The sequence below is a fragment of the Denticeps clupeoides genome, chromosome 4, assembly GCF_900700375.1.
Source record: "Denticeps clupeoides chromosome 4, fDenClu1.1, whole genome shotgun sequence".
NCBI classification, from domain to species: Eukaryota; Metazoa; Chordata; class Actinopteri; order Clupeiformes; family Denticipitidae; genus Denticeps; species Denticeps clupeoides.
Window position 1 is genome coordinate 1,643,200 of NC_041710.1, and position 13,144 is coordinate 1,656,343.

The window sequence follows — 13,144 nt, forward strand, 5'->3', positions numbered from 1 at the left end:
GCATCGCCAGCACTGTAATTCAGTGGAATGTTAAACCAGCCACTTCATTAAGATATCTGCTCAATCAGCCACATTATTAAGACCCCTGGTCCTTTGGCCACTTTATTAGGGACGCCCGGTCCTTCGGCCACTTTATTAGGAAAACTCAAACCTTCAACCACTTTATTTATATCTTGGCCACCCCCTGTTAGCATTTTTGATGTTAGCATGCTAGCAATAACATGCTAACATGCACATTTTGGAACATGGTCCAAACATCACCAAATTTAACGTGATGCGTCTTGGCCATGCCCTGTTAGCATTTTTGATGATAGCATGCTAGCATTAGCATGCTAACATGCTAATTTTTCAACATGCTCCAAACGTCACCAAATTTCATGTGACTGCCTGCTCCATTGGCTACTTTAATAATACCAGATGCTTTTACAGCTGACACCATCTCTGGAGGCCACGCCTGCTCCTGCGACCAACGACCGGACAGACCCATCAAAATTTCCTCTGGAATTTTGGATTCTAGTTATTATTCAAGTCGTATAAACTTTTCAGAACATGTTCATTCATTATGAACATTGATATCACATTCAAACACATAATGCAATCAGAACACCTGAGAAAGAGGCCGTGTCCTTAAGGACATTTTCAAGCACAACACTCATGCTGGTCCTCTGGTTGAGACCATGGATGAAGTCAACTGAGAGGATGATGGGACGTCCATCTGTGGTGACCTTGGCCTCCAGGCGGTACTGCTGTCTCCTCTCTGTAGGCAGGGTCACTGTGTCCATTAGACCCTAAGACATGCAGAAGATGAATTCACACAATGAAGAGGATCTCCTTGTGAGCTACCTCATCTTTTTTGTTTGACTTTGGGGCCTTACTTTTAGGTAGTAATGATAAAAGTTGTCCACTAAAAGTTCAGCCTTTACTGTCTGCACGCTCTTCACTTGATCCAGCTGCCCTGCAGAAATGAAAGCCACCAGGATGTCAGCATCAGAACAGCAGTGACAGGACGTGATGTTCTGTTAAAAACTGCCTTCACCCTGAATGAGGAGACTCTTCTGTGGGTGAGTGATCTTCAGGACCAGCCGATGGACACTAAAACTCAGTTCGATGGCCATGTCCCTTTGCACCGTGGACAAAGGAGTTCTTAGAGACAGCAGCAGGTTGACCTCCTGGGGCAGCCAGGTGTCCCTCTGTCCACAGAAACACCGAAACACAATATTGAAAATTGCTGGATCTGGATGTATAAAATCCTGCAGATGTGAGAAGAATCGTGTGAGCTTTGGGTTGCCATGTTGTGCCACCATATTTCTGTACTTTCTTTGGTTGGGGTTTCTAAGAAGGAGGTAGCAACATCTCAACGAAAAAAAACTAACAACAATTTTTGCTTTTATATCAGTCTTAGTGTATCGGAAGTTACACTAATTCTGTCTTGGTCCAGAATTACAGCCACTTTGATCCAGTCCCACAATGAGATTTCTGTAGCTTTAAATGCGAATGAGGAGGAGAGCAGCCTATGTAGTCATTAACAGCATTTACCAACAACAGGAAGTTATGTCGGCTAAAAAAAAAATCCCCTTATGACATCATAATGGGACAAATTCCAGATCCGGCCGTCTGAGTAATCCTACACAAATTATTAATATGTCAGAAATCAATGAATATTATTCTGATGCATGGTGCAGTGCAGGAGTTCTACCTGAGGAACAGCAGCATACAGAGCCTCCAGCAGGTACTGATGAAGACCCCTGTCCAGCTTCAGAGCTCTGAGGGACACAGTGACCGGGCCAGGCGGAGGAAAAGGCTTCCCCGTAAGGGATGAAGGGTAGGACATCTCAGAGCACAGCTGCCACCCGACCAGCTTAGACCCTGCAAGGGAAGCCAATATCATCTCCTCATCTCCACCACTCCCAATAAACCCAGCCCACACAGGGGTTCCACCCACATTGGGCCTGGGGGACTCACAGGCCTTTGGAGTGCAGGTGGTTTTCTCCATGCGGTTCCTCAAGCCTGACAATTCTTCTGTGGTGTCACCACTCACCCGGAAGATTTTTGAGCTGTGACAGAAGGTCATGCGTGGAGGTCAGAGAGAAGCATAGTTATCATATAGGGAATCATGAACTGCTACTTGGACTTTGGCTACCTGAATGTCAGCAGGTCCATTACATCCTCTGGTGTGTTGAAGACCACCTTGAAGGCCTGTCCCCTCTCTAGTTGAATGCTTCCATCCAGACTGGTTGAAGATTTGAGTCTGGACACCCACTCCAGCCCAGTTGGTCCAAGTGCCCCGCCCACTCCCATGTGGGCCGAGGTGCCCACATACATACTGGTGAGGGGATAAGATCGTGATAGCTTCAAGGCCTACAACACTCTCTCATCCACAGTTCCTGTGGCCTAAAACACATACTTGGGTTTAATGAATCCCGCCAAGGAGAAGTGAGACCAGTCTTTGAAGGTGGCACCACCCTTCAGCCGCAGGGACAACAGGGAGGACATGTTGAGGGCCAGTCGAATGGGGAAACCTGACAGGGACGGCAGGAGCAGCTCCTTGGCCAGAACAAATGCCCTGTGGCTGAGTCTGACCTCATTACCCTGTCGGGGACAGAGGTCAGTGTCTGTATTTTAAATGACACATACACACACACACACATACACACACACATACCTTCAGGAGCTTTACAGCTAATCCTGCCATGCTGAGTGACAGCGTCCCCATGTGGTCAGTGAGGTCACTGCAGGCCAGGAAGGTGAGTTCATTTCCAAACACCTTCATGCTGATCCAGCACTGAGGACATCCAGCATCTGACTTTCTTCCTGTAAACTTCAAGTTTAAGAAGAAGGAACCTTCACCGATGTTGTATCTGTATATAATTCATATCCTGTCATATTGTGAGTCGTGTATGGTGATGAAAAAGGAGCCACCTTGGCTCTTGCCTGTCTGAAGAGGTTCTGTTTCTGCTGTTTGCAGGCATCTCCATCATTCTTGCTAGAACCCTCTGGGTTTGGGTCCCCTGTCCCCTTCATTAGAGATTCTGCTGCTTCCTGGAATCGGGGTTTCCTGTCCTGGTTGTCCACCTGTCCTCCAAACATGTACTTCATTAATGGCTCCATGTTTTCAGCCCGAACCTCCATCTGGTCACAGAACAGAAGAATGACGTCTCCACATCGGTTTGGACATTCATCTGCTAAACCAGAGTACTGTGTTACCTCCAGCAGGTTGAAGGCTCTGCCAAATGCGTGCACGGTCAAATTCGCCATGAGTGAACGGGGCAAAAAGGACGCTGGGGAAAACACCAACACTCCCTCCACATTGGCAGCAGCCAATCCTGAAACAGGGGAGTGGCATCTGTCAGCTGCAACCCTCCCCACGCCCAACCAAACCTGGTTTACGGTGAATCAGTACCCAAGTCCATGGTGGAGTCCATGTAGGAGGAGAACTTCCACGTCTCTGCTTCAAAGTCGCGGCTGATGATGTCATCAGGAAGGGACCGCATCTGGTCCCATTTGAGGGGGTCCTCAGTTTTCTGCAGGTGGGTCAGGTGACTCCAAACAAAGGCACCGACTGGACATAATAGTGGCAAGTTGTTATTTCCTGCTGTGGGGAAGTGTGAAGGTGTGAGAGACATCTGAAGCTCAGACCTTGGCTGGACGTTTCTCTGTCAAGCGTGTCTCTGATGGCACTGAAGACCTTCTGGTCAGCGCAGCGCATGAGCTGCTGGTAGGCAGCGATCCTGACCTCCACGTCCTCCTGGAGGGTCTGATACAGCAGGACCAGGGCCGTTCTCTGGAGGGAAATTCAGATGCGTTATGCGCTTTTCAGCAGCTGTGCTCATGGTGAAGGCTCCGCGCTTCTGCACACTGACATTAGCGCTGCAGGGAATGCGCCGGAAGGCTTGGATGGCCACCAGGCGCAGCTCCACGGGTGCAGAGTGGTTGAGCAGAAAGGTGCCAAGCTGATCGATCAGACCAGCGGCTGCCAGTCCAGAATTCCCAACTGCTTTCAGGATTCTGAGCATCTGAAACCACGAGAGAGCCGGCGTGATTATTGCAGGATTGCGGGGATCTTTCAGGGATATGATGGACCACAGGACATGCGCACCTCCATCATCCTGGAAGTCCCTAACATTCCGGTGACCTCTTCCTCTAGAGAGGCCTTCAGAATTCCTATGAACTCCTGCACCTCAGGGATCTGGGTGCATGGGGACAGCTCTCTCTGGCACAGCTGGTGGACCAGGGCGGACACGGACAGCAGCACCTTCTGGCGAATTTCGGGGTTCAGCAGTAGAGCCTGAGGGGAACCGAGGTGGCGTTGAAACACAGGCTCCTTAAAAATCGATAGCTTGAGTATTCTGAAGAACTCACGTTGGCAGAGGCTACCATGGGAGGGGTGGGGCGCTGAACAAAAGCCAGAAATGTGGGGGCGCGATGCTCCTCGAGCTCGTGGTTCAGAAAGAGGTCCGTCAGGAGCCGGATGCAGCCTTCAGAGCCGCAGCTGAGCACCGCGTCCAGCAGAGGTTGCCTGCAGGGCCACACGGCGCCAGTTAATGTCACCGGGCAGATTCGCCATGAATACGCACCGATCAAAAGACCAAAGAAAATGCGAAATCACCCAGCTGATCTGCATCAAACAGTCACAACGTACAAATACTCGGCTCTGCCCCCACTCCCCTCACTCCCCTCTTCCGCTCCACAAACTCTCTGAACACAAACACAAACACACACAAACTGACCGTGCACCAGTCACTCTGTGCAGCATTGGTCTGCCAACTACCTCACTTTGTCACTTTGTCACTTTTACACTTACAAGCTCTGTTGCACTACATGGTTTGCACTCTCCACCATGTGCCCTTATTTGTATATTGTGTTTTTAAAAATTGTATTTATACCTTAATGTTACTGTTTGTATTTAATGTTACTTGTAAGCACCACGGGTCTGAGAGTAACGACATTTCAATTCTCTGCATGTCCTTACATGTGGCAGAATTGACAATAAAGCTGACTTTGACTGATAACCACAAGCAAGAGATTCAAGGTTCAATATATACAGACTAGAGTGTAGTGATACACCATTTCACACAGACCCCCATAGTACATTTATACATTTACATTTACGGCATTTAGCAGACGCCCTTATCCAGAGCGACTTACAACGTGCTTAAGTTACCATCGATGAAGGGATCAGTTCTGGTTCACTAGGACCCCCAATTATGAATACAATCTTTTTATTCACTCTGTTGTAGATTCTGTACACAAGTTCGACAATAAGAAAGTTACAATTTAATCTAAATATTCTTTAAAGAGGAAGGTCTTGAGCTGTCGTTTGAAGGTGCTCAGTGACTGAGCTGTTCTGACCTCGAGGGGAAGTTCATTCCACCACCGAGGGGCCAAGACAGAGAAGAGTCTAGATGAATGTTTTCCTTTTACCTTAAGCGATTTATACAAATAAATAAAAAGATTTTGCATACAACAAAGCTAAATTTCACTAAGATTGAACTAAACTTAAATACTTAAGTTTTTCAAATACTTGAAAATCTATTTGTGAAAGTCACATGTGACACACCACAGCGCTCCCTTACCCGCTAGGCCACCACTGCACACAAAAAAAAATCTCTGTAGAGAAAATATGTCTCTGGGGTCAGAGCAACGGTGGCCGAATAATTATAATATAACAGACAAGATGGTCAAGGCCGCGCATACAACTGTGAAGCTGTCATTCACTCACAGTGAAATGGCCCGGAAGACATACAAGTACACAGAGAGTCACTGTGTGCAAAAAGACAAAAATAACACACAACACAACAACATGACCAAGGACATTGTGCACCTACCCATAATATAGTGCAGGTCAAGACAATATGATGATATATCAGTGTATGAATGTAATTCTTATTTATGGTGTATACAGTATATGATATAATATGATAATAATAGCAGTAATAGTGATATGACATGAATTGATATTAAATTTTTATACTAATGTGGGGAATGGTGTGGAAAATGAGAACCACTGACTTTTCTAAGCGTACAGAGATGTAACGGACATCCTGGAGCTCGAACCAGAAATACAGAATATGAATTTACGTGTCAATAGTGGTAGACATGTCTGACAAGTCTGAACTTCTCAGAAACAGTGGGCCACCCACCAGTGAAGACACTCACCAGTCGTCTCGACACTTGAAGGAGCCCTCGTGCCACGCGCTCCTCAGCTGCTGACTGGACAGAGTCCTCAGCCGCACAACCAGACTCAGGAAGAGTTCGGACTGCTGCGGAGGACATGAGCACGTTGAGCAGATGCATGGGGAGCTGCGTGGTGGAAGCAGGACTCGTGCTCACCTGCTGCTGTTCCATCATGTGGCTGCACAGTCTCCTGATGGTGGTGAGGACACTGTGCGAATCAGACGCTGGTCCTCTCGCTGGGTCACCAGTGTCCTCTTCAAACTTCAGGTCAGTCAAGTAAGCGGAGCCCCGCGTGTCTGCTAAGGGTCAGGGATGATTTGTGCAGCTACCTTACGCAGAAGTTACTTGGTCTGGAAAAACCAGAGGAGCCTTACCCAGAGCCACAGGTACGTTCTCCAAGGTTCTCAGCAGAGTGAGGGTTGAAACGGTCCTGCTCTGCACAATGCCTGGCAGTCCAGACACCAGCACCACAGCCACCGTCTCGGTGCAATTCACCTTCTCCACCAGATCCGGGCCCAGCTGCTGAGTGCACTGATGGGTCATGGCCACCGCCTGAAGCACAACATGAACGAGACCATCCTCTTCATCAAATCATCATGCAGGAAAGTAGGAGAAGAGTGAAGGATTGTGGGAAAGTGTCCAGACTCAAGTTTCAGTCGACTAAAAGTCTGAGCATTTTAGTCTTATTTTAGTCAGATTTATCCATGAATATTTTGGTGTAGTTTTAGTCAATGAAAATTATATATTAGACTTTGGGGCTGTGGTGGCCTAGCGGTTAAGGAAACGGACCTGTAATCAGAAGGTTGTGGGTTCGAATCCCGAACCGCCAAGGTGCCACTGAGGTCCCCTTGATGAAGGGGCGCCAGGCACCAGGCGCCTGTCATGGTTGCCCACACATTTCACAGGTTCACCATGTGCTGCTCAGTGTGTCACACTTCCCTTATCTTTCATATTATTGTTACCTTATTGACTCAAGAATTCACTCATATATCATTCCTGACGTTTGAATGTTTGTCGACACACGTTCTGTGTCAGGCGTGTAACCACACAGACAATCGTGAGAGAGGTACGCCCTTGTAGCGTGCGGGATTGACCCAAACGCGGAGAGAACCGCGGGAGGTTGGAAGACACACGCGATTGTTGTTGTAACGCCCGAGCGCTAAAAGCGGAATCCCACCGGGGAAACGGCGTTACGATAAACCGGCCGATATAAGTAGCTCGCGAGCTGAAGAGATGGAGAAACTCACGGTACCGGAGATGGAGAGGACTGGACACTGGAAACAGGTGAGAGCTCATGGACCATGAATTAAACACGATGTCTGAGCGAGGAGCAGGCGCCAGGACTTCCTGTTTATCTCCTGTCCTAACCAATCCTCGCTCTTCCTTGCAGTCACCTGACTCGCTCACCTGACAGGACCCCCCCCCTCGACGACCGGCTCCTGACGGTCCCGGACGAGAAGGCTGGCGACGATGGAAGGCCGAGATGAGGTCCGGGTCCAAGATGAACCGGGAGGGAACCCAGGACCGTTCCTCGGGGCCGTAGCCCTCCCAGTCCACAAGATACTGGAAGCCCCGGCCACGAGGACGAGAGTCCAGGATCTGACGGACGGTGAAGGCGGGACCACCATCGATGATCCGAGGAGCAGGCGGAGGGGCTGAGGGGGGAACGAGTGGGGAGGAGACATACGGCTTGAGCTGGGAGATGTGGAAAACGGGGTGGACCTTGAGAGACGAGGGGAGGCGCAGCCGATAGGCGACCGGGTTGATTTGAGCGGTCACGGGGTAGGGACCGACAAATCGAGGAGTCAGCTTCTTGGACTCGGTGTGCAGACGAAGGTGACGAGTGGAGAGCCAAACTCGATCGCCGGGCTGGAAGGAACGTCCCGGACGGTGCCGACGTCGGTGCTGACGGATGTAGTCGGAGTTGGCTCGAGTGATGGCAGTCCGGGCCTTGATCCAGGCTGAGCGGCACCGCCGAACCAGGTCCTGCGCCGCCGGAACATCGACCTCTGCTTCCTGGTGAGCAAAGAGGGGTGGTGAGTAGCCGAAACAGACCTCAAAGGGAGACAAGCCCGTAGCAGAGGAAGAGTGCAGGTTGTGGGAGAGCTCGGCCCAGAGCAGGAACCGAGGCCAGAGACGGGGCTGCGAGGACACAAAGCAGCGCAGGAAGCGGCCGAGTTGCTGATTGGCCCGCTCAGCCTGACCATTGGACTGGGGATGGTATCCAGAAGAGAGACTGCGGGTGGCACCGATCAGACGGCAGAAGGCTTTCCAGAATCCGGCGATGAATTGGGGCCCCCTGTCTGAGACGACATCTGTCGGAAACCCATGCAGCCGGACCACGTGCTCCAGAAGCAACTCCGCAGTGGTTTTGGCGGAGGGGAGTCCGGACAAAGCCACCAGGTGCACTGCCTTGGAGAACCGGTCCACGATGGTGAGGATGGTGTCCTTCCCGTCCACGGGAGGGAGACCGGTGACAAAGTCCAATCCCACATGTGACCAGGGGCGCCGGGGAACCGGGAGAGGACGCAGATCACCGACCGGAGGAGAGGGAGAAGACTTCGACCGAGCACAGGTCTCACAAGCGGAGGTGAATTCTTGGACGTCTCGCCGCATGGAGGGCCACCACAAAGCGCGCTGGAGGAGGCGAAGGGTACGGGCCGGACCAGGATGCCCCGAGAGCGGAGAGGAGTGGGCCCAAAGCAGAGCCTCTTGGCGGCAGCAGGAGGGAACATAAAGACGACCAGGTGGCGTCTCCGGAGGAGCCGGCTCCCCAGGCAGCGCACGCCGGATGGAGTCCTCCAGAGGCCAACGAAGAGGCGCGACGATCCGCTCGGCAGGTATGATGGGGTCCGGATCCGGATCAGGGACAGACGAAGAAAATTGCCGGGAGAGGGCGTCTGCCTTAGTGTTCTTGGATCCGGGACGGTAGGCCAGCTGGAAATCGAAAGATTCAAAAAACAATGCCCAACGAGCCTGCCGGGGGTTGAGCTGTTTGGCTGAGCGGATGTGGATCAGGTTCTGGTGGTCGGTCCAGATCAGGAATGGCTCAACAGCGCCCTGGAGCCAGTGCCGCCACTCCTCCAGAGCCCACTTGATGGCCAGCAGCTCACGGTCCCCAACCCCGTAACGCTGCTGAGTGGGAGAGAACTTACGGGAGAAGAAGCAACACGGATGGAGCTTCCTGTCTGGACCACGTTGTGAGAGAACAGCGCCCGCGCCCACATCGGACGCGTCCACCTCGACAACGAACTGCTCAGCCGGGTCCGGGTGGCGAAGAATAGGAGCAGAGGTGAAGAGACTGATGAGGTGATGGAAGGCCCGAAGTGCCTCTGGAGGAAGAAGAAACGGCCGGGGTTGATGAGCTGGTTTAGTGAGAGTCGTCAGCGGTGCTACAACTGAACTGAAACCCCGGATAAAACGCCGATAGAAATTGGCGAACCCCAGGAAGCTTTGCAGCTGCTTAAGACTAGTGGGTTGGGGCCACTTGGTCACAGCTTTGACCTTCTGGGGATCCATGGCCACGCCCTGGGTAGAGATGGTATAACCCAGAAACGCGGTGGAGCGCTGGTGGAAGGCGCACTTTTCCAGTTTACAGTACAGCTGGTGGGCAAGCAGACGTTTCAAGACGGCTCTCACATGAAGGACATGATCCTGTTCATTCTGGGAGTACACTAGAATGTCGTCCAGGTACGCAAACACCCACCGGCCCAGCATGTCCCGGAGGACATCGTTGATGAAATGCTGGAACACGGCGGGCGCATTGCACAACCCGAACGGCATCACTAGGTACTCCCAGTGTCCTGTTGGAGTAATGAAGGCGGTCTTCCACTCATCCCCCTCCCGGACGCGCACGAGGTTGTAGGCGCTGCGCAGATCCAGCTTGGTGAAGATGGAGGCCCGGGAGAGGGAATCCAATGCCGTGGAGAGGAGAGGAAGCGGGTGCCGGTTCTTGATGGTGGCCTTGTTCAGCCCCCGGTAGTCAATGCAGGGGCGGAGACCTCCCTCTTTCTTCTTAACGAAAAAAAAACCTGCGGCCGCAGGGGAGGTGGAGGGCCGGATGAAGCCCTGTTGGAGGGCCTCCGCGATGTAATCCTCCATCGCCCTGTTCTCTGCGGGGGACAGAGAGAACAGCCGACCACGAGGCAGCACTGCCCCAGGTAAGAGGTCGATGGCGACGTCATAAGGACGGTGCGGAGGCAGGGTGGAGGCTCGCTGTTTGCTGAAGACCTCAGCGAGGTCACGATAAGCAGCAGGGATGGATTCGATGTCGGCGGGCGGGGGGGCTGGGGATTCTCTGGAGCACGTGCTTGCCCTGGGAAGCAGACAGTGCTGGCGGCAGGCAGGACCCCAGTCCAGGATGCGGTTTTCAGACCAGAGGACGTGTGGATCGTGGAGCTGGAGCCATGGATAACCCAGGATGAGAGGTGATGAAGGTGCTGAGATGACCAGGAAGTGGATGTGTTCAGAGTGGAGGCCGATGGACATCAGAACTGGCTGGGTCTGAGACTGGACTGGATAAGGTTGGAGAGGGTGTCCATCGACAGAGGTGACGGGAATGAAACGGGTGACTGCCTCCAGGGATATTCCCAGCTGGGAGGCTAACCCTTGGTCGATAAAGTTGTCGGCTGCTCCTGAGTCCAGGAGAGCCTCCAACTCGACCCGCTTGTGTCCCAGCTGGAAAGTTACCCTGAGCGAGAAACGAGAACTAACGATATGAGTGGACGTGCCAGGCAGGGCTCCCCCGACACCTACCTGGCTGTGCCGTTTCCCGGACGGAGAGGGCACTGGGGACGGCGATGTTCCGAAGAGCCGCAGTATGCGCAGAGGCCCTCTCTCCAGCGGCGGTCTCGTTCCCCCTGCGGCAGTCGTCCAAGCTGCATGGGTTCCTCGGCCGCTGGGCTAGCGGCCGCGCCGGGAAATGAAAAACGAGGCGGAGACGGCATATGAGTGGAAGGTGGTCGGGACCAACGTTGAGCAGGTGGAGGCCGTGTCAGAATCCGCTGATCTATACGGAGAGCCAGATCCACCGCCGCATCGAGGGTTTGAGGAGCTTCTTTGCCAGTCATCTCGTCTCGTATGTGATCAGCCAGGCCCTCAATGAAGAGAGCGCGAAGAGCGTCGTCTCCCCAAGAGAGTTTGGCTGAGAGGGTTCTGAACTCTGAAGCGTAGTGGCAGACGGAGAAAGACCCCTGACGCAGATGGAGAAGCTGGGAATCCGGAGCCCTCTCGCCGCTGGCTGGGACGAAAGTCTTCCGGAGCTCCTCGGAGAAGAGAAAATAATCGTTGCAGATGGGTGATTTGGCGTTGTATAGGGCCGCCGCCCACTCCTGTGCACGCCCGGACAGGAGAGATGTTAAGAGAGCCACCTTGGAGCGAGACGTCTCATAATGGGAGGAGTAGCACTCGAAAATCATATCCAAGGTGGCTAATAACCCGTCCGGGCGGCCGTCCACCCCGTTCCATTTATCTGGCAGAGCGATACGAGGACCGGCGGTGGCGCCGGAGAGCTGGCGCTGTAACACTGTCATGGAGGTGGAGAGTTGCAAAACGGAGTCCTTGAGAGTATTAATGGTGGTGGCTTGTGCATCAATAATACCATGTAAATATGTGACTTCCGCCTTCACGCGCTCAAACTCCGCTGGGTCGACTACGGGCTCAGACATCCTGTCAGGCGTGTAACCACACAGACAATCGTGAGAGAGGTACGCCCTTGTAGCGTGCGGGATTGACCCAAACGCGGAGAGAACCGCGGGAGGTTGGAAGACACACGCGATTGTTGTTGTAACGCCCGAGCGCTAAAAGCGGAATCCCACCGGGGAAACGGCGTTACGATAAACCGGCCGATATAAGTAGCTCGCGAGCTGAAGAGATGGAGAAACTCACGGTACCGGAGATGGAGAGGACTGGACACTGGAAACAGGTGAGAGCTCATGGACCATGAATTAAACACGATGTCTGAGCGAGGAGCAGGCGCCAGGACTTCCTGTTTATCTCCTGTCCTAACCAATCCTCGCTCTTCCTTGCAGTCACCTGACTCGCTCACCTGACATTCTGTTCCACTTCATTAAAAGGGGTGGTAGTAGCCTAGCGGGTAACACACTCGCCTATGAACCAGAAGACCCAGGTTCAAACCCCACTTACTACCATCGTGTCCCTGAGCAAGACACTTAACCCTGAGTGTCTCCGGGGGGGGGACCGTCTCCTGTAACTACTGATTGTAAGTCGCTCTGGATAAGGGCCTCTGGTAAATGCTGTAAATGTAAAATGTAGAAAGTGTTTCTCCCAGACATCTGCTAAACCTTCTCAAGTATCTTGAAATTTAATTAATGCTGCTATTGTGGATGTGACGTCATCTGTGCAACTGAATGGGAGACACACGAAACCGAAACCGCGATATAATAACACGAATAAACGTCTCATCTCGTCAATCAGAATGTTTTGGACACATTTTAGTATCATGTTTATTTGTCAACAATATCGCATGACATGTTTTGTTTTAGTCACATCATAAAGGTTCGTTGATGAAGATATTTTGTCCAAATCTTTGTCCAAAACACCACTTGTGGGGAGGACAAGAGAGACAACATGTAACCTAGTGGGTAACACACACGTCTATGAACCAGAAGACCCAGGTTCAAACCATTTTGTCCCTGAGCAGGACACTTAACCCTGAGTGTCTCCAGGTGGGGACTGTCCCTGTAACTACTGATTGTAAGACACTCTGGATAAGGGCGTCTGATAAATGCTGTAAATGTAAATGTAAATTCCCCCGCACCTACGTCCTGAAACTCCGCCCACCATGCCCCACCCAGAGTCCCCTAACCTGGTTCTCTTTAAGCGGGACAGAGTGCTTCCAGAAGTCGGACAGCCGGTGTTGGTGGCACCGCGTCAGTTCCCGGCTCTTCCTCACCACGCCCCCCCTCCGCTCGTAGCTGCTGGGGCAGAATCCGTACACGTCCTCCTGGAC

General features: G+C 52.2%; 1 protein-coding gene across 1 annotated transcript in view; it reads right to left on the reverse strand.

Annotated features, from left to right (window-relative positions):
- Positions 1-13,144, reverse strand: part of LOC114787739 (uncharacterized) — a 32,746-nt gene that overhangs the window by 18,545 nt on the left and 1,057 nt on the right. The window contains exons 6-24 of the mRNA XM_028975584.1: positions 13,001-13,138; positions 6,549-6,726; positions 6,331-6,473; positions 6,157-6,260; positions 4,360-4,516; positions 4,097-4,285; positions 3,861-4,013; positions 3,637-3,781; positions 3,401-3,559; positions 3,205-3,323; positions 2,920-3,129; positions 2,663-2,818; positions 2,405-2,589; positions 2,141-2,323; positions 1,963-2,054; positions 1,697-1,866; positions 1,037-1,190; positions 876-955; positions 608-788 (exon numbers count right to left, since the gene is read on the reverse strand). Of these exons, the coding sequence (XP_028831417.1) occupies positions 608-788; positions 876-955; positions 1,037-1,190; positions 1,697-1,866; positions 1,963-2,054; positions 2,141-2,323; positions 2,405-2,589; positions 2,663-2,818; positions 2,920-3,129; positions 3,205-3,323; positions 3,401-3,559; positions 3,637-3,781; positions 3,861-4,013; positions 4,097-4,285; positions 4,360-4,516; positions 6,157-6,260; positions 6,331-6,473; positions 6,549-6,726; positions 13,001-13,138 (2,896 nt within the window). The remainder of the gene's footprint in view (positions 1-607; positions 789-875; positions 956-1,036; positions 1,191-1,696; positions 1,867-1,962; positions 2,055-2,140; positions 2,324-2,404; positions 2,590-2,662; positions 2,819-2,919; positions 3,130-3,204; positions 3,324-3,400; positions 3,560-3,636; positions 3,782-3,860; positions 4,014-4,096; positions 4,286-4,359; positions 4,517-6,156; positions 6,261-6,330; positions 6,474-6,548; positions 6,727-13,000; positions 13,139-13,144) is intronic.